This window comes from Tyto alba, unplaced genomic scaffold (genome assembly GCF_018691265.1).
Source record: "Tyto alba isolate M040663 unplaced genomic scaffold, T.alba_DEE_v4.0 Super-Scaffold_20000042, whole genome shotgun sequence".
NCBI lineage: Eukaryota > Metazoa > Chordata > Aves > Strigiformes > Tytonidae > Tyto > Tyto alba.
In genome coordinates, this window is record NW_024881293.1 from 868,978 (window position 1) to 893,516 (window position 24,539).

The window sequence follows — 24,539 nt, forward strand, 5'->3', positions numbered from 1 at the left end:
CATGCAGGAACGCCTGTTGCTCGTACTGGCACCCCGTGGTTCCCCGGGTGTGACAGGACACTGCAGGGCATAGGAACAGAGACTGCCGAGCCATCCCGATGTGCTGCTCCTCAGGCTGCCATGCAACTTACTTGTTTAATTACTTTCTGAGGCATCTTTGGGTTTCCTGGTACAGCAGGAAACGTTTATGGGAGCTTTTCAGCTCTGCCTGCGCACATGCCAGTTGCAGCGCGGTGTCCTCCTGCAGGCTTCGTGCTCTCTCCAGTTCTGAGGCCAGAGCTCTAATCGTCTGCTCCAGCTCTTCCCTCCAAGAGGTGACAGTGGCCTTGATCTCGTCTATTCTGGCGTCAGCGGCTGCCTGTGTCTGAAGCAGAAGACGCAGCTCCAAGAAACAGGAAGAAAAAGACAATGTCCCCACTCCCAACAAACCTGCTCTGCCCGCCCTTTTCCTATGAAAGCTGCTATTAAACAGCCCACAACAGTCGACGAACGAGGATGAGGAAAAGACCGCATGTTTTCCTGCACCCGGGTCCCACGGCACACGACACACACACACTTTGACGCAGCCTTTTGCGGCTCCCCGGCTTCCCTGCAGGAAAGCCAAACCCCCAGCACTAGCAAAGAGAGCCGGATGCCCAGGGCAAACCACCTAACAGCCACGACCACAACCCCCAGTGAACCCAACGGCAGCTACAGCTACAAACGGCACCTAAACTGACCTGCCAAAGGAGATTGGGATCTGGCTTCTCTCTCGTCTCTTCCGGCGCTCGCTGCTCTCCCTGTTTTCCAGGAAGCGCCGTCGTGGTACAACCCAGCCCAGAAGCCGCCAAGAGATCTGACAGAACAGCCACTGAGCGTCCCAGCTCCTGATTCAGAGCTTCGAGGTGCAGAGATTTTTGGGACTCCAGCTCCAGCCGCACATCAAGGTCACACCCCTGTATGCGGGGAAAAACAAACCTGCCTTGAGCAGAGGGGGCCCAAATCTCTGCAAAACTCGATCAAACGGATGCCTCCAGGTCATAGTTGTAAATCCAGAGAGTTTAGATTTCCCGCCGGGGAAAAGGCGCTTGGCTTTCTGAAAGTAAGCGTCCGCCTTTCAAGCCCTTGCCGACAAGAGCGCTCCAGCTTCCATCCGCCCCTCCTTTCCAAAAGGGCACCATGGCAAAGGCACTCCACTCCTCCTACAGCACCCCAGCACGGCCGTGCCTCTGGAGATGCTCTTTGGCATTTCCTCGCAGTCGTGGCCCTTCCTTTTGCTTCCATGGCACTCCTGTTCCGCCCCGTTCCTTCTCCTACGCACACCCTTGTGCTAAGGCCTGGGGCGGGCAGTGCCGGGGAAGAGACAAGAGCTCCAAGGCTTCCCTGAGAGGGAGAGGGAAGCCTGGCTTACGAGACACAGGCAAAGAGAGCGGTCCTTTCCTTCCCTCAAAACACCGCTGCCAGGGAACTCGACACCCTCTTGGTGCAGAGACCGACCAAAGGAAAACCTTGCAGAGAAAGCAACCGAGCCCAAAGACATTTGGGAGAGCGTGGCTTGCGATATCACCTCAGAGCCACAACTTTTGGCTGGTGTCAGAACAGAACTGAGTCTCCAGAGAGCACAGCTGCTTCGTTCTTCCCCGCACAGGTGCTGCCCCCAAGCCACTGCTTTGCCCCTCAGCCTCGAAACGAGCTCCCTGAAGGTCCGGCTGGCTTCTTCAAGGCCAGAGGGGAGGTGGCAGGGAGGAGAAAGGAGCGAAATGCACCTTCTAGTCTGGTGCTCGTAACGTCCTCAGACAAATCTCTCCCGTACTTGTTGCTAGAATATAGTGTTCTCTTGCAGTCACTGAAGGAGAAGAACAGCTTCAAATACGCAAACGTGTTTGTGTACCTTGGCCTTAGCCTTGTCCAAGTCCTCTTGCAGGTGGGAGTTTTCTTCCCTCAGGTGATTGAGCTGGTGCGTAGAAGCTTTCAGTGAGGTTTCTGCTGCCCACTGCTTCCTGAAGGACTCCTCGAGCTCTGCTTGCAGCCGTCTCTCTGTTCTCTAGGGAGACAATGTCACAGAAGTACAAAGAAGAAGGTGGTAAGAAGCCGAAATCTGTATTCCGAGACCAGTTTTCTAAGCACGTCCCAAAGCAAAGAAATCCCATCTACTGGAAGAAGAGGGCATCTGCACAGCTGGTGGTCTCTAGCCAGCCTTGGCGAGTGAACACAGCTCAGGAAATGTCACCTCTCGATCAAGATTTCTGTTTGCCAGCACATTCTTCTCGGAAGATGCCGAGACTGTGCCTCTGTGGGGTTTTGCTTCTTTCTTCAGGTCATGCTAACGTCTCACTGGATGCCAAGGCAAGGGCTGTCGCTGGACCGCGGCCCCTTCTCCGGTGACCAGAGGCAAGGCTTCCTAGAGCAAACCTCCCCATATGCCAGAACCTTCCGCAGTTGCAACCAACGCAGCACAAACCAGCGATGGAATACCTCGCAGGTACCTTCTACCTGCTGGCTCTCAGAAGCCCCAGATCGCCGTGGGACCTGCTCTCCCCTAAGTCACTCCTGGCCAGTGCTCACCTCACCTCTGTTCTGACTCTGTCGGCCTCGCATGGAAAGGCACCACTCACCATTCGCTCTTGGGCGGCCTTGATCTGCACCTCTCCCAGCTGCTGATGGAGTGAAAGGTTTTCACTTTGGAGCTGGGCCAGTTGTTGCTGCAGCCCTTCTGCCTTCTGGATGGCATTTTCTCTCGCTGCCTCCTCCTTAAGGTACAGGTCATGCCACTTGCTTGCCTGCCTCTGGGCCTGACGAAATTCTCTTTCTCTCCTCTCTAAAGCCAGCGTCTTCTCCCAGAGCGCTGTTTTCATTTGCTCCAGTTCCTTCTCCAGCCCACCAGCTTTCCCTTCTGCTTCGCTCAGCTGCCGAGACAAGCTCTTGTTGGTCTTCAGCAGCTGAGACACGTCCTTCTGCACAGAACACAAATTGACAGCCCTTAGGAAATCAGCTCAAAACAGGGGGTCTCGGCAGCATTTCCTGCCACCCGAAGAGGACTGTCACCAGCGTGACGTTCAGATTCAAAAAGGTATTTTAACCGCTCTGCGTTAGACATTACTCGTGGAAAAGACTTCTTTTGCATTAGTGTGTCTCATGTAATCCCGAAAGGAGGACTCTAATGGCAAATCTGTGTTTTTACATACATCCCGCCCAAAGCCTTTGCTCTTCCCTTCAGCTTCTTCACCTCCTGGCAGCTGGCAGACAGCAGGCGCCGTGCGTATGGCAGGCTCACCTAGATGAAAACCACATATTGTTGGAAGCAGAGTGAGCTGAGGCAAGTCCTTGATGCCTAGAGTGCTTTCCGACTCATCGTGCTCCCGGAGACAGTCTTGGGACAGACACACGCCCCAAACCCAGGAGATGCCAGCGAGGGACCTGTCAAATGGCAGGTTGGAAACGCAGCTCCCTTCCCGCGGGGGAACTCGCTCCCTCGAGCACAGCCGCCTTTTCCGTGTGCCAGGGAGATCGCTCCAAGTGATCAGAAAGGAGCCCAAGAGGAACGAGCGTCTCGAGAACTCTGCTATGCCGGGCCGTTGCCTGGCCGTGCGCTTTTTCACTGGCTGGCTCAGAAGCCACAAGCCCCTCCTGGGCTCCACACAGCCCGTCCCCACGGCAAGCCTGTCACAAAAGGGCGGGCGACAGGCCTTTTCCCCATCGCCTCCTCCACCCCCGAGAGTCCCACCTGCTCTCCGCAGAGCGGGTGCGCGCCGCCTCAGCGCAGCAGCTTGGGCCCCGTGGGGAGCGCTGGGCGCTGACACCCCCTTTGCACGGCCCACGGCAGCTTCTCCCTCGTCCTCCTGCTCCCTGGGCTGCGCAGGCCGTGCACGGGGACTGCGCCTGGAAAGACAAAGAGCGCAGCCAGTTGTAGGCACTGCTCAGCGCAACACCAACGGCCGGGGCTTGTCCGCGCTTCCCAGAGTGACCCCCCCTTGGGAACGAAGAGCCCCAGGCACAAAGCTGAGCCCGAGCGCAGGAAAGCAGCCCCGCAGTTTGCCCGCCAGCAGCCGCCTGCCTGCGCCCCCGTTACCTGTCGGCCTCGTCCCGGCAGTCGGTGCCTTTCACCGGCGCCTTCCCCAGCGGCTGCACTGGGGCCAAGTCGCCCACGGTGGCTGCCTGGGGCAGCTCGTCCCGACCCTCCGGCTGGAGCTCATGGCTGTCGCTGCTCCCGGAGGACAAGGGACCCTCCTGCACCCTCTTGCTCCTGCTCCTGCTCCTCCTCCAGCTCCGCAGGAACCGCCAGATCCTCCCCATGGCCCGGCGGGAATGGGCACTGCACCACCTCTCCTCGCCTCTCCCCGGGGAGCGGTGCCAGGCAGGACTTGGCGGGCGCTGCCGGGTGCCGGCTGCCAACAGAGGAGCCGAGCCCCGAGGAGCGGCAGCTCACGGGCAGCTGCCTCGGGGCTGAGCCAGCGCCCGCAGCACTGGCACCAGCTGTACCACCAGCACCGCTGGCACCAGCTGTACCACCAGCACCGCTGGCACCAGCTGTACCACCAGCACCAGCGGCACCAGCTGTACCACCAGCACCGCTGGCACCAGCTGTACCACCAGCACCGCTGGCACCAGCACCAGTGGCAGCTCCGGCACCAGCGCCACCAGTACCAACAGCACGTCCAGTACCAGCCCGCAGCACAGCACAAGCAGCACAGCACCAGCACAGCACCAGCACACAGCCAGCACCGCCAGGCACTGTGTGGTCAGGTCACCGCCGGTAACCAAGGTCTAGGGAACGAATGTGCTGACGTCATGAAAGGCTCAGTGACATCAGATGGCGCTGGGGGCTGGGCGGGGCCGGGGCAGAGGCTGGCCGGGCAGAGGGGCCTGTGTGCTCAGAACCTCTCTGCACACACACAGGCCCCGTGGCCGAGGGAAACAGCCCCTGGCGCGCTGTGTCCGGGGGCACAGGGTTGCCCAAGGCCACCTCTCCGAGGCTCCCACCTCCCTGCACGCTCTGCGGACCCCCCGGCCTCCTCCCCTCTCCCAGCACCTCCGCAGCGCTCGCCCGCGGGGCAGACGGACGGGCTGGGCAGAGTGGGCTCCTTGGAAGCCAGCAGGGCTCCCTGGAAGCACAAGAGGTGGCGGCCGGACCCCCCAGGTCCCTCTTTGTGCTTCCTGGGCTCTTGGCATGAGTTTGGGGGCACCCTGGACCCCTGGCAGTGCCCTTCTCTGCAGCCCTGGGTGTCAGGGGCCACAGCGTGACTTTTGCACTCACCCTGATGCACGTCAGCACCTTCTCCTCAGCTGCCACTCGCCAGATCCCACGAAAACCTCCAACTGGGCACTGGAGATTTCGCACTCGCCCTCTGCCCTGCAGCATGTCTGCCCAGGGGAAGGAGGAGGCACGCCTGGAAGCCAGGCCCTGAACCCTGCTGAGGCTCAGCCCTGCCGCGCTCCCCGGGAGAGCCCCCACGGCACGGAACCGTCTTGGAGGGAGCAGGCTGGGGTTTCCCCGGCGGGGCCGGCCCCCGGGGACGGAGGGCAGCAGCCTGGCCCTGAAAATAAAGGCTTTGCTTCTGGGAAGCCGTGGCAGGTGCAGCCGCCTGATGAAAATGTGGCTTCCTGGCTGTGGAACCTTTCCGGCGCCCTTGTTCTCAGGGCTTGAGAGTAATTGGGGTTCTGGGTCAAGAGGGGCTGGGACTGCCCACAGGTCAGATTGGGCTGGGGTGTAAATGGAGTCCCTGGGGGAGCCATTTGGGGCTCGTCCTGCCCGCAGCAGCGTGCTGCAGGGAAGGGCTCTCCCCTTGGGTCGGGACACGGCCCACGGAAACTCCGTGGGGTTCCCGCGGCTTGGGACGCTGCCCGAAGGCGTTCCTCGAGGTTGAGAGCCCTGACCTGTCATTAGGGGAGGGACTGAGCGTTCCGGGTTGTCCTTAAGCCCTGTTTAGGGTCTGGGGCCGTTGTTGAACCCCAGAAGTCCGTGTGGTGATTGTTCTCCTCTCACGGACATTGGAACCCTCTCTCTGCACGCTTGAGGAGTGTCGATTAATTGTGTATAAAAGCAAGTTTTTTTATTGTTTATTTGGACGTTTCTGCAACAGGTTTCCATGACTGTCAGGCACCATTCAAGACCTGCCCTCTTGCCTCCTGTGGATGTTCAGATTCCCTCCTTTCTCCTGCTCCCATTCCATTTCCCTCATCCCCTCCATCTCCTTTCATCTGTCTTCTCTGGTCCTTTGCCAATCACCCCTGTTCTCAGATCCCCTCCTTCCACATCCCATCTTCGTTCTCCACACCGTCTCATCCCTTCCCTCCGTGCTTGGATACCCCCATTTCCCTCGACAGGCTTGCACAAAGCAAAATGGAAGGGGTAAGAGCATAGAAAAAAGGGGAAGGACCTGCCTCTGAGCACAGATCGAGGGGAATGGAGAAAAGCAGGCAGACAGTGGAAGGGAACTTTGCCTGGCTTTATTTACAGGATGTGTAGTTTTGGACTGGACAAGGAATTAGGTTTCAGGGGAAGATATGCTTTGCCTCACTCTTCCATTTTACTGTGTTTATCTACAAATTCCAGCCTCTGGGTGGCATCACACACACAGACACATTCACAGTTGGGTAAGAAGAGGAGTTGAAATATATCACAGAAATTACAGAGTCCGTCTGTCTGGCAATTCTCCCCCTGCAGTCCTTCTTGTGCCACAGCAACTGAAGCCCAAAACCTTGCAGTCCAGGTAACATTTTACAAATGTCTTTCCCCATTTAGAAGTTCTCAGAGCTGATGCTCTGACTCTCCTCCTGCAGCTGGGAGGCTGTGGTGTCTCCAGGAGAAGCTACATTTAAGTAGCCGATCTCAGAAGGCTGAGAGGGGGATAAACCAAAGGATGAGTCTTGGCTTTCAGCTTCTCCTTCCGGCTTTGTGTCTTGTGTGGCCTTCAGGGGGCTGAGAGAGTCTGGCAGTTCTTGTGATGGGAAGCTGAAAGCAAATTTCCTCTCTGGAGTCATTCTGCAAACTCTACCTGACCCTCCACCACCTGCACAGCTGCAACGCTCCTCCCAACATTTCTGCTGGGCAGCACAAGGCGATGCTCAGCGCCTTTCCCTTGGACTAAGGCACCAATACTCTTTCTCCAGCCAAGCAGCTGACTGCCCTCATCTACGCCAGAACCTACCCAGACTGTCTGCCCCCCTCCACAGCACCCAAAGGCTGTAATCAAACCCACCACGCTGGGTCTCCAGCAAGCAGAGGACAGAGCTGCAGCGTCTCTCTGCCTTCCCCTCCCCTGTTTTGGCAGGGATCGTGGTGCTCCTGGCTGCACCGGTGGAGGAAGAGCTCAAGCTGCCTCCTGCCCTGTAGCCTGGGACGTGGGTCACCGCTCTGGGCAGCAGCGGCCCTCCAAGTCTCAGGACCTTGTGTAAAAACAGTCCTCCAAAACCCCAGGGCACCAAGATGATATCTAAATCCCCCAGTGTTCCGTGACATATTTTGAAAATTTTACTTCTCCATCCCATTAGCTTCAGAGACCCTTTAATACCATTTTACCTAGAATTTGGCCAAAAAAAAAAAAAAAAAAAAGGAAGGATTTCACCCTTGGAGGTGAAAGCACAGGGTGGAGCAGCCAAAATGCTCAACTTCTCCCTCATCATATGCAGAGGCATTCCGTGCCGCCTCCTTTTACCCCACAGTACCTGGTACGGGGAGATGGCAACACCTTACTCTGTCGTCGGCGTTCAGAGAAGTTAAAACTCTTCGAGTCCTGGAAGGAGGAACAGAGACTTTCAGAGGAGAAGGTGCATGTTAGGCCCCAAATTTCAACATACAGTCTCGGTCTTCAAAGTGCCCCCAGCTCCACTGACAGTTCTGCCCATGAACTCCAGCCCCACAGTGGTACCGATCATGGGTTTGTCCTTTGGGTCTGAATTTAAACTAAAAAAAGAACACCTAACGAGCCCAGGAGAAGCAAACAGAAAGAAATAAAATACAGTGGAACACACAAACAGCTCTTTCTGCCAGGCCCCAAACAGTGTTTTCATCCTTAACAGCTCATTTCCAACCAAATTGGGTTCCCTCCACGTTTCAAAATGCACCAACAAACTTCCAAATCCACCTGTTTCATTTGAAGAATTGTTGAAACACAATCTCTGACTTTCCTGGATTTTTCCCCATTTCCCCCCCTCAAAAGTTCTTCGTTGACTTGGTCAAGACAAAACTGAGTTTTTGGGTACGGCACATCTTCAGTCAGTTCAGTTTAGTCAATATGATCCATCAGCTTGGTCTGAGGTTTTTTGGCTTCCAGGAATAACCTTCCCAACCATGCTGCTCTGGGTTATTTCTCTTAATTTTAAAGCTAACTTTATAACCAAGGTCTTTTAACAACCCTAAATATGCAAAAGAGCCAGAGTGAAGTTTCTGTCCTTGTGAAGAAGGATCTCATTGTGCAGCAGCTCGGAGATGGAGCAGTATGGCAAGTGCATTGAGCTTGCAGCTCCCCAGAGTCCCTCCTCACCGATAAAGCCGTTACACTCTACGGTGTGTTTGCTGCCCCTTTCCATCCCCACCCAAGGATCAATTCAGCTCTTCTCCGGCACCCTCAGCTGCAGCTACAAACACCAACCCACGCTCGCAGAAGGCATCAGCTCCTGCAGCCTGTCTGCTGAGACCAAGCCCTCTCAGAGTCTCACCTCCGTGCTGGGAGTGTGGATGCTCCTTGGCATGCGTGGCGAGGGGGGCACGTGGCTGGAGAGCTGGAGTTTGCTCTTGTGCAGCCGCACGTTCTCCTCATCCAGAACCTTCACTCTGAGCACGTCACACACACAAGGCACGAGTTATTTTCCTTCCAGCCACACTAGATTCTCAAAGGAGCATTTTCTTTTTCATCTGCAAACCCTTTGGCCTCTACATCCGAGGGCTTTGATGGGGAAAGGGGCTAATTACATCCCACAGCAATTAAAAGCCACAGCACTAGTGACTGGGGTGCAGTTCAGGCCTTCCTCTGGATTTCTTAAGAGAAACAGGCATAAAACCAGAGAAGCACTGGGAAGGGCCAGGCTCCTGGAGGCATGGACATACCCGCTCTGCAGGGTGGCAGTCGAAGACCGGTTGCTCCAAGGGGTCTCCTCTTGCTCAGTTATCTTCTGGAGGAGCCGTCTTCTGTCCTGGAGTAACTTCTCATTCTCAGCAGTGATCTGTACAATCAGCACCTTCCCCTGAGCAGTGTTGCAGACGGAAACAACCACCAGCAGTTACACTTTGTTCTCCTCTGTCCTCTGTAAACCTCAGAGTGCTTTCCAAAGGGCTCACCACCAAGCAGGTTCACTCCCAGCAGCGATACACTATTCGACGTAACATACCCCAAAAAGAGGCTTTTGAGTCACTTCCCAGCAGTAATATTTCTGAGGCAAAATAAGATGGAGCTTAGGCAGCTTCTAAATTTGATTTGAGGACACAGGTTCCCCCCGAGGGCAAATTTGAGCCAGGAATTTGCTTTTGGCTCTTTGTTCCTACAAGGACAGGCTGCAGCCCCTTGGCACTGCCAGCTGTTTCCCAGGGCAGTGTCAGTCCTGTGCACAGAGCAGGAGCAGCACATCAGGCAGAGCTCTTCCTGCTCCAACCGTCTGGTTCTTTAACAGTGCAACCCTGTTGCCTGCAATCCAGCTGTTCCTAAACCTCATCTCCTTTTTTCCTAAACTGCATTTCTTTTCAGAAGACACACTGCAGTCTGCTCCCCTGCCCTCCCTCGCGGAAGAAGCCCTGGTGTGTTCTCTCACCTTTTCCACTTGGAGCTTTGACTCGCTGAGCTCGTTTTCAAGCTGCTTGATTCTGCTGTCCCTTTGTTTCACCTCGTGGATGAAGGTCTCCTTGGCTCTGCGGATCTTGTCTTTGTGGTGGAGCTTCATTTCGTTGTATTTCCTGAGGAGGCAGAGACACAACTATCAGGCTGTGAAATGCTTTCGTGTTCTGGGTCAAGATCAAGGCAGGAGACGGCCTGTATTTATTCAAGCTCTTCAAAGCCTGAACTTGGGAGCCTCAGCGTCTGCCCAGCTCTTTTTGGCTGCACAGCTAAAGGCAGAATGAGCATACAGACTTTCCAGACTATGTCTTTCACTGATGAATTTGGGGATTTTTTTTTGTTGCAGAGGTTATACTGTTAAATGTCAACTGAATGGAAGTTGATTGAGGGAAAAGACCCAAAGCATTCCCCAAACTGACTCCCAGCTTTACAAATCCTTATGCTTTCCCCTCTCGGCTCTTTATACCAAACAGGGTTATAAAGTCACCAAATGGGAATTAACAGGGAAAGCTTAATTTATTTATTTGGGTGAGGATGTGGGTGGTTAAGGGTAAATACTTCTATATGGGGGGAAAAAAAGCTGAAAAAGAATCCTAAACAGCAAGGGTCAGGCAAACAGGTTGCAGAAAGAGCTACTTCAGTGGGTGTTTCTTAGAGCTGCAACACTGGGGTTAAATATTTGTCTCTACTAAGACTTGCAGTTGTTGATCTTCCCTTCAAACTTGTTCCATTTAGGCAGTTTTCTTGATTATTTTTATCCAGTTGGGATAGAAGGGAAAACAATGTTTAAAAAAAAAAAAAAAAAAAGACCAATCTCTACCATATAAGGGATATTTGCCCACATTTGCTCAAAACTCATTACAAAAAGGCTACTGTGCTTCAAATTAGATCAAAAGTGCTCTGGGGAGAAACGAGCAGCTCCATGAAGCATCTCTGCCAATGCCAGACCCTACAGAGCAGCCCTCCCGAGGCACCCCCTCGTTTTCTATGCTGCCTTCAGCTGCCAGTGAGAATATGACAGCAGGCATGCGAGGCATAATTGCACACAGGGGTGTCAGGTTAAGGCAGATCTCTCTCTCCTCAATGCCTTCAACAAGAGAGACAAAGGCTACAGCACAGTCAAATCCAGTGTCACTGTCAGGCACATAAAGGGCAATTCCTGGGTGGGTTTGTTTGTGTCTACACATCCCCTGCTGCTTCAGTCATTACCTGACATATAGATCCTTCTGGTTCAGGAGACGGACTCCCTCCTCATAAAGGGCTTTGTTTTCCTCCTTCAACAGTGAAAGTTGCTCTGAAAGCTTCTCATTCTCCTTCTGACACTGAAGGTGCTGGAAAACATCTGGTTTTTATTTGTGTGTGTGTCTGCAGCTGTAGGGGTCCCTCTGCCTCATTTCAGACTGGTTTCCAAAGCTTCTCTGTCATAAATCCCAGTGGTTCCCAGTACAGATAATATCTACCCCTTCCATCCCCCCAAGGCCTCTGCCTCCTCCTCTTAAAGGGGGAACGTGGATTTCTGTGCTGCTGGGGTGGCTCTGGGCTTCAACAGGGCACAGGCAGTTAATGCATCCCCCGAGGCAGCAGATGCTGCCAAAAATTTTCCTGCAAAAGGCTCCATGCTCTGCAAGAAAAGGGGACAGCCTCTTCCTCTCTCCCTTCAAGTCCTCCTTCACTGCCCTCAGAGCTGCATCCCCAGGAAACCTACATGAGATGAGACAGAGCTTTTCGTCCAGCTCCTGCTTAAATCAGTGGGATCTGCAAGGGCTCAGCACCTGGCTGGATTTGACCCTATCTCTGCAGTTCCCAGGTACAGATTTCACACTGGAATGGCCCCGTGTTCCCCTACAGCTCAGTGGCCTGCTCTGGAGTCAGTCACCAGCACAGCATCCCCTCGGGAGATGAGGACCCGTCCATGCTGCAGCAGCTCACCTCGCTCGAGTCAGTTTTCCTCTCCTCTTCTACAACGTGCAGAGTCTTGGCCTGCAGCTCCACGTGCATCTTGGTCAGCGACGCCTCCGTCTCCCGCGAATGCCAGAGCTGCTGCTGCAGCTCCTCCACCTGCTGCTCCAGGAGCTTCCTAAAAGCGTGTTGGTGTGACAGTGAGACACTGACAGAGGCCAGACCGTGATGTACCACTGAACTCGAGGCTGGCTGTGATCTAAAAACAACATCACACTGCTCTGCACCCACCCTGGGCAACGCTGAGGAGTGAAAGAAATCACTGCATCCTAGTTGCCCCCATGTCCCAGCGGCACATGAAAGGGGACTGCTGGCATCTAGAGCACAAACGAAATCACTGGGCTGGCAGGAAGGGCCACGCGCCTTCTGAGGCAGCTGAACCCTCCAAAAATCTTTTAAATCTCAATACAGAGGTGGTGCTGTGGAGCTCTGCCAGGGACACAGGCAGGTCAAAAGGAAATAAAACCAGAGGTGCGATGACTCCCTCAACCCGCCTAGGGCCGGGCATGGAGCTGTGGGAGGTAGCTGCAGGCTGGCACAGCAGCATTTTCTGGCACACACATCCCCTCCGCATGCAGCGCAGGCCTTACCCAGCTCTAAGTACCTTTTCAGCAGCTCCTCATGAAGTTTATGCTGCACATGAGCTTCATTTTCTCGGGCGTCCTTTAATTCTTCCTCCAGGAGTTTCTTGTCTGAAACACGGGCATCTGCCAGCAGGAGCTGGTGTTGTGAATCTTTTAGCTTTTGCTGGAGTTTGGAAATCTTGGAATAAAATTGGACACAGATTAAACTTTCTGAATTTATAGGTCAGTATCTGAATCCAAGGCATTCAGATCCCTTTGATCCCTCAGTATCTGGGTCATGGGAATGAAAGATTTGCTTACTTCTACTCCAAAGTACTTCTGTGTGTCTTTGTGTTGAAGTCCATTAAAAGCAAAACCTTTCCAATGGCTATCAGATTTTGGATCAGACAGTGTCCTCAATTAGCAACAACCCCTTTTGCACCTAATTTGATCCTGCACATTTCAACACCAAATCCCACAATTAGTGCAGGATCATGGCAAAATCGATGCCACCGAAAACACAAGCTTTTGCAATTTACCACATAGCGAACAGCAGCAAATCTCATCAGCAGGAATGTGGTCTGGGCTCCCCGCGCCTGCCAGCCCCACTACCGATATTTTCAGAGATACTGAGCTTTAGAGACAGTTTCGGCTTCTATTGTCTTGATTATGCTTCCACTACCAGCAGACATTTTTCCTAAAATACTTAGCCAGGTGATCTCAAAACAAAGTAGCAAAATGGTCTTCAGGGAACCAATTCACAACCTGCTAGTGCTTCTTTCCTGAACTTCAGCTGCACAAAACTGCTGAAAACACATCCTGTTAACTTAGCTCATGCTGATGAGTTACCTTTCTTTGTGCTTCACATACTTTGGATTTCTCCTGTGCAAGTTTCTCTTGCAGACTGCTCTGCAGTTTATCAGCCTGGGAGCACTTCAAGAGCTCTTGTTCGAGTTCTCTGACCTTCTGCTGGCTTCTTCCCCACTGCGCTGAGAGAGAGGAGCACGTTTCAGTTGTGTCTGAGAGTTTTGCCCGGGCTTGCTTCAGCTCAGCTTTGACCTAAGTTTCAAAAGAAGAAAGTCTGCACTTCAGCATATATCATCTGAAATGTCTTGATTAGGAAAGGGGCAACAGGACTACAAGAGAGCAAACAAGAATAAAAGAGAAGTACAAGGAGCGAGTACAGCACACTTTATCTGGAGGCAGTGCAATTTCCATGGAGCTGAGACAGGGCACACTGGAGAGCCCTGCTACTGTGCAGTCAAATGTCAGTGAGATCCAGTTTGTTGCAATCAGCACCTCAGAACTTCCACAGCTTGCAAAATTATGTGGTGCTCTCTCCAAGCAGTTCTCCCTGCTCGGTTCCTACCTTGGTGCACTCTTGTTGAAGCAAGAGATTTTGCTTTTGGACGTCGACGTTCTTCTCCCTTTCATATCTCAGCTCCCTCTCAGCTGAGCTGCACAAGTTCTGAACTCGACGCAAGTCCTGCCGCAGTTGCTGCATTTTTTCCTCCTGCTGTTGGAATCTCTCATCAGACAGACTCTGCACAGACAGCAAAACGACAAAGGTTACATGGAAATTAACTTCAAGGAACGATAAAGACTGGTAATTAAGAAAGGTACAAGTATGCCAGTAGGATAAAAGGGCATTTAAGTAGGAAGATGGGTAAAGCCAGGCAAGTATTTCTCCTGTTCCCACACTATGTCCTGCTCCCTACCCCGTCCATCCCCTCAGAGAAGCTGATACAACTCTTGAGGTAGAGGGAGAAGATGTAATGACCCGGACGAGGGAACAAATCCCTGTTGAAACTACCCTGTCAAACAAAAGCAAAACCACCCAGGTTACTCTTAACTCTTGTGCCAGAGTCTCACTAAGGCAACAAAGCAGGAGTGGCCCATCCAACCGCAGCTCCTGGCAGCAGAACAACAGGCACGCCGGCACAGTGCGACAGTGGCCTGGACACCAACAGGCGACGGCGGCTTTCAGAAGGTAACTGAGCTCTCTGGTTCTCCCACCTTCTTGCAAGTGCCTTGTGCACAGACTAAAAGCTCTTCCCACATTTGGTGTACCAAACCCCTCCTTCCCAGCGTCACTTTCAACCGCCTGTCAGTTCGCATTCCCGCTTTGCATTTCACCCTCTGTTCCTGGGATCAGATGAAATCCGCTGAAGATCAAGCTTCCCTTCTCAGATAAATCCCCAGCTAAATCTCCAAGCTGAGAAGTCGTGATCCAGCACTGCTGGATTTGGCAATGTCATTTATCCTCAAGATCAGTTAGGTTTTGTGGGGTTTCCCCCCACCTGCCTCTATTTGGACCCTTTTCAGTATCCCCTCTGCACCCTGTATCTTCCTTTGGTCTGCTCTAACTGTACACATTTGGTGCTTCTCGGTATCCGCATGACTCTGATCCTCTCCACTTCTCCTGCCTACAGGCCACCCTGTCCTCTTTTCTCTTCCAAACTCTTGCATATAATCCTTGCTCCTCCTCAGACTCCCCAGCCTGGGTACCTTCATCATTTCTTCCCCTTTTGGCAGGACTAACTGCTCTGCCCTTTCTTTTTTAGATAACATGGTAAGAAAGGTGAAAAAATTGCATTTAAAAGACAGCTAAACATAGTGACAAATAGGGGTTCTGCCTGCCAGCTAGCAGAGCAATTGGAGAACAGTAACTGAGACACAGGCACAGGGCTGCAGCAAAACCCAGCTGCTTGTGAGCTGCCACCGCAGGGCAGCAGATATGGGATGAGTTCAGGCACTGGAGTGTAAGAGCAGAAAATGCCAAGGAGGAGCAGGGAAGAGGAACAGCTTCTGCCTACAGCAAGAGCAAGACTGTTGTGGGAACAGCCAGCCCAGCTCGATTTCTCACACTCCAAAAAGGAGTTGAGAAAGTGCTCCAAAAAGGTTTAAAACACCACTGAAGGCCTGTATTAACTTTTCACGTGCACTAAGGGGGCAATTCAGTTTATCCAAGTTCTCACTACATCCAAAAACACAACAAAAGGAAATTGTGACATTCACACTTTCCAAACATCTTCCCCAAGGAAATCAGTCAGCCTCATCTCCCCAGTGCGCGCTAACACCACAGGACTGGCTTCCAGTCCACTTTAATTAGGGTTTGACACTAAATTAGTGGAAAAAAAGAATGGTGCAGATGGCAAAGGTGCCCATACCTGTTTAATGCTCCCATCTAAACTGCCTGAAGAGCTCTGCAACATGAGAAACCCGTTCTCTCTATGCGCCATGCCTTCGTTCATCCTCAAAGCCTCTTTGAGCATGCTGTCACCCTGCTTCCAGGTAGTCAGGTTGTCTTGTTTTAGCTGGGAAATTTCTTCCAGTAACAACGTTTTTTCTTCATTGCTCTCTTTTAGCTGCTTTTCTAGCTCCTCCCTCTTCTTCTTGCTTTCTAGTAATTTAGAACTTGAAGGAGAAATAGGAAAGGAGAGAGATAACTATACACATCCAAGGGAAACCACCTTCGTAAGGGGAAAAACAGGATACGAGAGACCAGTGAAATGCTCAAGGCAACACTCAAGCGTTTCAGGAGAATCCAAAGGGGATTTAATCCTGGGTATAGCAGTTCTGAGCAAGGGTCAGTCTCCCCTGGACACTGACCCACACAAACCAAATATGTGTCCAAAAGGTCAGCTCTCAGTCATTCACGAGTAGGTTAACTGCTGACTAAGGAAGCACTCGCATGGGGGCACGTGAGCTGGTCTGTGCTCAAAGCAGCACAGGAGCACTCTCACACCTCGCTATATGGAAGTGCAGGCTCAGATCTCCCAGTCAAGCTGTCCCATTTATCTTGATTTTAACTATACGTCCTTAGAAGCTAACCTAGCTCTCTTATCCTGGTTTTAATTTCTCTCATTACCTGGTTATTCAGGTAACTGAGCTGACTGTAACTATATTCGATTTAATCCAAGCTTTTACTTACTAATGAGAGCCTGAGCACGGATGCTCCAACTCCAAATTTGTATTGCTCTACTGAAAAATGGGGAGTCGGGGGACCTGTAAGAGCTTTATTTACAACCCTGACGCCTGCTGACACCTGCCTTCCAGGGACAACTGAAATCCACAGCAGGATGTGGATCATCAGCTGCTGGCAGCACTTAGCCCCAAGGAGCCCAAGCCCACAACGGGAGCTTTTTGGGACCGTGTTAGTCCAAGAACTACCTCACTCCAAGAGAATCAGCCTTTCCTAAGGACAGCTCTCATTTAGAGATTCTCTCATGCCATTCAGAATCTGGAACAGCTGCAGCAAAGGTGGTTTACTCCTGACTGATCATGATGTCACTAAGGAAAATCCTTATTCACCAAAATCTCTACAGAAGGACTAATTACCCATTAAGACACAAAGCTGCTGTGCCTATTTTTGACAGAAGTAGCACTATGGAGATTTTTAAGATAAAAAAAAAAAAAATCAGCAAAGGAGCAGAAAGTACCACAAGCCTTGTTAAGGTTTACCAGAGCAATTCTTGTTCATCCCTCAAGTTTTTGATCTGTTCTTCCAAAAATACGACTTTAGCCATCTGTTCTTCATATGTCTTTTCATCTGTACATGAATCTTCACATTTCTGCTCGAGTTTGTTAATCTGTTCTCTCTCTTGTAGGAGTCCAGAGACCTGTAAGGTCAGAAAACACCATGACTGATTTTTTTGTTTGTTTGTTTCATGGAAATCTTCTGAGCAGTATAAGGCAATCTGGGGACTCCATTTAGCTTCTGATTCTGAAGCTAAATTATTGTAGTTCTTCACCCCTGACGATGAATGTTCAAGTCCTTTTTTCTGCATGGGAAGTAGCTGTGTGTAAACTATCATCACATCACAGTTCTTTATTTGATTTCATCGTTCTGTTGCCCATCTGTAGTTCTCAGGGCTTTATATCATATGCTGTATCTCTTTACAAATCTAGCAACTCTTGGGAAAACAGGAATAGCACAAGGTGTGTATTCAGCTGTCTCACATGAAAAGCATCCTCCATCCAAGTCAACCTAAAACATCTTTTTACAGATGGCTGCTCTCCGCTTTCAGTGTCACCTAACCCCCTAACACCAGGCAATGGCACACCCAAAACCTGAGACATGAAGAGAAGATGCCAAGAAAATAAGAAGTGCAAGAAAGGAAAGCACTAGGAGTGCCTAAGGGCACAGGAACTCCCAGACTGGATTGGAACCAGAATCTGCCTAATCTAATATCTCCTGCTAAGCAGAGGTAAACCCAAATCCTTCAAAGGAAAATACTGTTCAGCCCACTAAACACTAGCAATTACTTTGATTCCTGAAGCTTTTTAATCAACAGCTCTTCCTGAGTGTATGCTAGTACTTAATACTTCAATTCCAGGTTTTCTTATCTACACCAAGATGTACTTAAATTTGAGGAACATACAGAAGCAGCTTCTGTCTGCATCAGACATCAGAACAACAGGTATTTCTTTACACTTCTCACCTCTGTATCTAAGAAAGCACTGTATTTTTGTAGCTTCTCATGGTTATACATTAATGACATCCCTGCTTGCTTATGTACTTTAGAGACTCAGGAAGTTATTACAATGGCTTGTAAATTCTGATTTTGAGTCAGGAAACCCCTGGTGAGGAAACAACAGGAGTTAGTGGATATAATACACCCTGAACTACAAGCTCAGAAAAAGCTTTCTCCTCTCAAATGTCCAAAAACATCTTGAAAACAAGAAGAGAGCTCCCAACAAATGCAAAGAGCTCTTTGCATAGAATCAGCTCATAGGATATCATAAAAATTTACAAGAACAAAAGTACTACCCAATTTACTTGCCCATTCTAGGTGTTGGACAGCCTGACAAACACAACATTGAACAACCTCAAATCTAGACCTCCAGGTGTGTATCACCCATGAGACCCCAATGATTTCATGCCAAGATAACTTGCAGCACTCTGCTGGTAAATGATTCATCCCAATATAGCTGCTTTGTCAAAAGGGAATGAAGTCAGGAATCCCAAACACATACAGAATCCTCTATTTTAAAGACTGCTACAGTCTAACACAGGTCACTGGATTTCATCTTGTGATCCCTGTGATGGAAAAGTAGTCCTCTCCTTAGGCAGAAACACCAAGCAACTGGTGGCTGAATTGCAACCAAATTTACAGGGATGCATGATTTTGATTAAAATGTCCCTGGACCACAAGTAGATTGAACTATTGGGATGCAAAGGTTAAAGTGTGTCTCTTCCCATTTTCCCCGTTATGCCCCTAATCAGATCACTCCTTTTCATGTGCGTATTCAGAGACTGACCTAGCCCCTTCCTAAAGTGCTCTTTGGCAAGGCTTGGTCCGCCCCTCGAGCTTTTACAATATGAAGCTGTTGCCTAACAGCACTGATGAAGTCCTGTCCTCTAGATGACACTGTTCCTCCAGTAAGACTCTTGTGTATGTGCAGTTGTGCCAATAGTTCTGGACTTCCATTGTTTTTACTTACAGTCAAGGAAGTGACGTGACTCACAGCTGGTTTAAGGCCTCTCAGAGTGCTAAAATATGGGGTTTGTAATAGATGGAACCCCCTCCTTTGACAGACTCCCTCAGGTCCCCCTTGTCTGCCTGATCCAGGCCACACATCTGCAGCTCTCCTACATTGTCAGCCTCATTTTCAGCCCCTGTCCTGCCTGTGCCAGCCCTTGTGCAATTTTGCTGACCTTACACGCTCTCTTTCCTCTACGGCCCAACTGGAAGATAAGAGCACCAGCAACTCTTCCAGCAGAGATAAACCTGCCAGAAGTCAGTCTAGCAGATAAATTGCTTCAAGAAAAGTATACTGAGGTCCTTAGCACACAAATAGCAGCACCAGGATCCTAGCAAGCTGCTCATGTAGACTTCTCTCACTCTATGGTGTTCTGACTTCTTATCATGCCATATTCTAGTTAAGAAAGAATACTATTAAAGGGGACTGTGCTAAACAGATGCAGAATTAGCTAGTTGATCAACCTCAGAAAAGCAATCGCTGCTAACAGGTAAACATGATGTTGCTCTGCAGGGAGCTCTTGGCTCAAATCTGCAAGTACCCTGCCATATCGTGACATGGAGAGACGAAGGCTCATGATCGTGACCCTTTTGATCACAAGTAACTCTGCAACAAATACCTAAGTCTGAAAACTTCCACTCTAGAAAAGGGGATGATGGCTACAAAGTTTGAATTACTGTTTTGTTCTTTGATTCACTGAAAGGCACAATAAGTTAGAGTCAGAAACAGTTCCATTAAAGTAGATGGATTTAAAATCATCTGCCAAAGCAGCTTTGAAACTGGCTGGACTAGAGAAATGCATCAAGAGAAGCCAAGCAATGCACCTGAGGGGCAACTGGGGATGTTTTATGGGGTCATCCAAAGGCAAGTGCCTCCTGCAGGGAGTCCCACTGCAGAAGCTATACGTACCTGGCTGCCCGATACCTTCTCTGCCTTCAGATCTTCTTGTAACAGTTCAAACTCGGATGCAAGTTGCCTTCTCCCTTCCCTCTGTTCTCCCAGATGACTTCCGAACCTTTCTATCTTTTCCTGACAGCATTCCAACATTGGAATAAGCAAAATTAAGAGTCACTTTTACAGCATCATGTATTCTAGCGAGAGAGAAACAAATTGCAGAAAATGTGCCTTCTAGAAAAGAAGGATAGGGAAAATGGTTCTCAAAAGTTGCCAGCAAGATTCCTGCACCTTATACCCAGGGCTGGCAGGACATCTCTGAAGGCCTGGAGCCTCCACCTGACCCAAGATGCCTTGGGAAAGCCCTCTCCCACATGTAATAAGTTCTGTCTGGCAGATCCAACTGGCTGGCTGGCGAGTAACAAATTGACAGCAAAGCCAGCCCAAAACCAGCTGGGAAACAGCCTTATAAAATTACCTATCTAGGTTTCACTAAACCCTAAATGAGAATCAAGCACTTTTACACATGTAAACCCTTCACCCTCACTGGCAAGTCAACAAGCTCCTCAGCTTGCAGTGCTGAAGGCAAGACAATCTCACAAGAGAGATGAGTTATGGAGATCATATTAGAATGTTAGCTGCCTTCCTCCAAAGACATCCATCTGTCTTGCACAAACTGATGGGCTACAAATTCTCAGAAGATGGTGACAAGGAGCATTTACAGGAGATGCGCATTTAATACCTTTCTAAACAAAACAATCTTTTTTCCCAAAGAAAACCTCTTACCTCTTGCTTCTCTTGTGTTCCAGACAATGCCTGCTCTTCCCCACTCATCTCAGTTTTGTTCTTCTGCACTTCAAGTAACTCTGTTTCTGAACTCGTGATCTTAACATAGACAAACCACAAGTTAAAACCAAACCAGTACTCACAGCTAGTACTAAATGTACAACTACTACTAAATTAATTGTTCCTTGTGCTGCTCCAACAAAATAAGCCCCATGTTTGGAAGCAAGGAGTAGGAGGGGACGTGGACAGCTGCCAGCATGGGCTAGCTCCAGCTTATATCTTTCATCCTGCAGTTTCAAAGGCTGAAGAAGCCATCCACTGCCAAGTCAGAAAATGAAAGAACCCTGCTCCACAAAAGGGGAGAAATGACCCAGACACATGGTCCCAGCCTCCACAGCCCGTGGGCCTCCTGCACACTGCTCTCCCAACACAGAGGACCCCATCACACCCTGATTTATATCACGGGCCAGTCTCCTTTCCCATGCTGTTACAGTGCCCACTCCCACACAGTTGATCTCATCCAAGCAGATGTTTGACCTGGGTCCACCAGAACTTGTGCTGGTCCCTCCACCACTCAGAAGAGGTTTTATCTCCCTCCTACAAGGCTCCGAGGACTCTCGACTTGCACCAGCGAAACACTTGACCTCTGTGCTTCTCCTAGAGGAAAAGAGTTTGTCTGGACAAGTGCTCACTCTGCATTTGCACCATCCCCCCTGAGGCATCTGCCCTTGAGAGCTATCTCGTGGCAACAATGATTAGTTCTGCAGTTTTAAAGGGCTTAAAGGAGCTAGAAGCAGTCTAGCTTCTCCTCCCCATTATGGTTCCTGTAGACCCTTTTGCAAAAACCAAGTCTCAGCATTCATAGCATCTCTGCTCTGCTGCCCACTAGGAAGGAATTCAGCAGTCTTTCCTTTGAGCTCCTTATTCTCAGAAGAAAATTTGTGCTGGTTTTCTTATTTCTAAACCACCAAGCTGGCGTCCCCAACTGCCCAAGCTGGGCTTTCACTGAACAAGGCCACAGAGAGACTGGGGACACTGGAAGTAGATGAAGATCACTGCAGGTGAAGTCCAGCTTGCTCTGCACACAGCATACACCACACTCACACAGCAGTATCTGTCGTTCCACTCATACAGATGAGTGTATGGTGAAGCACGTAAGATGCCTTATGCCCTTCCCACCCTCCTTTCTTCGCACTTATTCAGAGATCATTTTTCATTCCTTTCCAATGGGAAGCCAAGGTGCCGAGTCTCTGCCAATCCAGCCCATTTAAAGTGGTTACAAAGCAGCACGTCAAAGTCCAGGAGCTTGGCTTCCACTGAGGGGCTTCAGGCACAAGATGCCTCTCCTGAGGCTCCCTGCAGGGAAAGATCTCTTAACAGAGGAAAGCTGCTGTCATACTGGTTTTTAAGACAGATGATGCTACCCAACCTAGGTGTTAAAAGCAAATCAGTGGGGTGAAACACCCAGGCCTCTTACAGAAGAGCTAGAGGGCAATAAACCCCTCTCCTCTTGCACAACTGGATGAAAGTTTGGGGTTCAGCAAGACTTTGGAGTTCTGGAAGGCATCTCAAAGGCAAAATACACCTCCTCTCCCCACCCCCCAGCCAACCTTTGGCCATGAAGTGGATACCTAGCTGTGCAGTTCCATCATTTTGCTTATTTTTCCTCCAGGACACTATATTTTGAGCCTTGAAGTTGTGCACGTAAGTCCCACGCCAACAGAAGAACAATACTCACATTGTATCCCAACATCCTTGTTCCAAGTCAGTGGCTTAATCAGCCAAGAATTTTGTAGGTGTGCCAAAGCAGAAAAGACTCCCAAGCCCTTCTCACATAGGGCAGCCTGGCACACACCCAGCAGCGCTGCTTTCTCCAGACTCCAGCACACCTGCCTCTGAGCAGTCCTTCCCCCATTACCTCCAACACACCCAAAAGCCCCTTGGAGATGAAGGGTGTAGCTCTCCATCTGAGCAGGCGCTGGACTTAGCTGAGGTTCAACCCACCTCCTCTTTCATCCTGCAAACCAGCCCGTCCCCCCTCTGCTGCCCTGCTGCCTCTTTTCTGTCTCTTTTTCAGCTACAGCGGCTGCCGAGCTCATGCCAGCCAGAATGCCTTGCATCCCCTTGGCTACTTGGTGCTCCTTGCTGCGTTCACTCTGTGTTCCCAGGGATCTGTTTAACAACACTGAGCAAAGAAGAGATTTCTCCAAACTGGAAACGCACCTTGTTTTATTTGTGGAGGGTTGTTTATTCTGCTCCAGTGAGAAAGTGGGAAGCATTCTAGTGTGTGCTGAACAAACCCCGGTTTAAACAAAAGCACAGACATGGTGGATAGACCTTTTGCCCTTCCCATCAGAGAGCCTGCCCTTGGCTCCTCAACCACACAGAAACATGTCTGCTGGCATCCTTCATTAAGATATCTGAGCATGCCTTCAGTCTGTTTCACTGTATTTAGAGACTTTTCCCCTACAGCCAGAGGCTGCTGACAAGTATTTTATCTTTTCTTCCTCTGAGCATTTTCATCTTGAAGACGTGTGGCTACTTCAGCATTTGCACAGGATATGCCTTCACACTTGCACCATCTCCTACATCACGTTTTAACACAACAGCAAGTGTACGGACATGTGCGAGCACCGCTCACTCCTGACTGAAAACCTGTGTGTGTCCCTTTCCTTCTTGCCTCAGAAATCCAAAGTCCTCTAGGAACACTATGGACTGGTCCTGCTGCCTGGCAATCCAGAACCACTTAGGAGAGCATCTCTTAACCACAGACAGAGGTGAGAGGGCAACTCAGCCCAAGGAAGAGCTTTTGGCCAGGCAGCAGAGCTTCAGCTAAAGGAAGAGACCTCCTCAACCAGCCTTTTTGGGGAGAAACACACCTACCCATCTAGCAAGACCAACTTCTGGCTTCCTCTGTTCTCTCTGGCTACAAATTCTTCAGCTGCCCTGTCTGTAACGGATCACATGCCCTGGTAGTGATGCTGCACAAATGCTGCAAATGGTACTTTCCCTGGGGGGCAAGCAGTGACAAACCAATCCATAAGTGCAGGTGCTCCTCACAGAGCGACCTCCAGAGGGATCCAGAGTCCATGCAGTAAATAGTGACTAAACCACTCTGACAAAGGCAGCATCAGGCTGAGAAGCTTCAGCAATAACTTAAGCCTTGCTTAAAACATTGATGGAGATGGCTCTGCAGGTGTTGCAAGGAGACTTCTAATATTGCCATGGTTCTGGTAAACCAGATAATCACCACAGTGCTTCACGTCTGCCATTTCCCAGAGGTTCCCTGACTATCACATGCAAATAAGTGGAAACAATAAAGACTTTGTCAACCTACTGAAGTCAAAGGATGATCTGAGTGGTCTTGCCCTATTAACAGGAAAAGATCCAGATTTCCCTGGGCTGAGGGTGCCCAAAATTAAGTAGAGCATGGATTAGGAAGAGACTGGCAAGGTCACATCTTGATCAAGATTGAGCAGAGCTTCTCCAGATGAACTGGCTTATCACAGCTCTTCAGAAAGATGTGTCCAGCCATGCCTGTTCCATTCAACAGCAGATGCTGCAGCAAGAAATAGCAGGTGGTGAGAGAATTCACTGTCCCCTCAATTTTGTTATTTTCAGCAGGGATGTCTCCAGGCAGTCCAGATCCTGGTCCCTCACACCTAGAAGTGCCTCGGTGCTTGCCACGAGGGCTGATAGGTCTCCAAGATACTGTGCTTGGGGAAAAGCCAAAAGTACAGTCTTTTGTCACTAGCATGCTTAACTGGTGACTTTCCTGGGATCAAGGAGCATAAGTGTCCCACACTGACCGTCTTCACCCGTTGGAGAGGTCTCAAGAGGGGTTAGGGATTCAAGTCAAAGCCTGGACTTCTATCATGGCTGCCGGATTAAGGGACAACCCATGGGCTTCAGAAAAACCTCTTGCCTCTCTTCTGAGCCTCAAGAGGACTTGGGGCTTCCTGGGACTTGCTCTTCAGCAGGAACCACAGGCAGAAGAAACAACCATCCAACATGGAAAAAGCAGTTCCTACAGGTGACCAACACTGAAGCCCATCAGGAACACTGATGCCATCTAGGACAGCCTCTCTGGGGAAATCAGAGTTTC

At 50.4% G+C, this 24,539-nt stretch overlaps 2 protein-coding genes across 14 annotated transcripts in view; both read right to left on the minus strand.

Moving 5' to 3' along the window:
• Positions 1-4,522: 4,522 nt before the first annotated feature.
• On the minus strand, positions 4,523-5,876 carry LOC122153640. Of its 2 annotated transcripts, none has more exons than XM_042794413.1 (2): positions 5,514-5,876; positions 4,523-5,481 (listed from the first exon to the last, which is right to left on the minus strand). In XM_042794413.1, exons 1-2 carry the CDS (start codon positions 5,710-5,712, stop codon positions 4,766-4,768), a joined length of 915 nt encoding a protein of 304 aa, XP_042650347.1. In that variant the 5' UTR covers positions 5,713-5,876; the 3' UTR covers positions 4,523-4,765. The 2 variants fall into 2 exon arrangements, with proteins under 2 accessions (XP_042650347.1, XP_042650348.1); XM_042794414.1 differs by having other exon boundaries at positions 4,523-5,477; positions 5,510-5,876.
• A 530-nt stretch (positions 5,877-6,406) lies between these two features.
• Positions 6,407-24,539, minus strand: part of CCDC30 (coiled-coil domain containing 30) — a 38,477-nt gene continuing 20,344 nt past the window's right edge. For 8 of the 12 annotated variants that reach the window (XM_042794406.1, XM_042794408.1, XM_042794404.1 and 5 more), the window contains 14 exons: positions 20,435-20,533; positions 19,664-19,783; positions 16,733-16,890; positions 15,439-15,685; positions 13,638-13,811; positions 13,118-13,327; positions 12,310-12,467; positions 11,676-11,823; positions 10,956-11,077; positions 9,724-9,865; positions 9,026-9,162; positions 8,638-8,752; positions 7,645-7,712; positions 6,407-6,931 (listed from right to left, as the gene is read on the minus strand). In XM_042794406.1, the coding sequence (XP_042650340.1) occupies positions 6,718-6,931; positions 7,645-7,712; positions 8,638-8,752; positions 9,026-9,162; positions 9,724-9,865; positions 10,956-11,077; positions 11,676-11,823; positions 12,310-12,467; positions 13,118-13,327; positions 13,638-13,811; positions 15,439-15,685; positions 16,733-16,890; positions 19,664-19,783; positions 20,435-20,533 (2,112 nt within the window). In that variant the 3' untranslated portion in view covers positions 6,407-6,717. Of the gene's footprint in view, positions 6,932-7,644; positions 7,713-8,637; positions 8,753-9,025; positions 9,349-9,723; positions 9,866-10,955; positions 11,078-11,675; positions 11,824-12,309; positions 12,468-13,117; positions 13,328-13,637; positions 13,812-15,438; positions 15,686-16,732; positions 16,891-19,663; positions 19,784-20,434; positions 20,534-24,539 lie in introns of those variants that run through there. The other 4 variants (XM_042794402.1, XM_042794403.1, XM_042794410.1 and 1 more) reach the window with 4 other exon arrangements.

Bases quoted from the DNA above. Each gene is read 5' to 3' on its own strand.
- LOC122153640 (XM_042794413.1), bottom strand. From the start codon at position 5,712: ATGGCTCCCCCAGGGACTCCATTTACACCCCAGCCCAATCTGACCTGT. The intron at 5,482-5,513 runs GGCCAGGCTGCT...TCCCCGGGGGCC, and splicing joins AGCAAAGCCTTTATTTTCAG to GGCCCCGCCGGGGAAACCCC.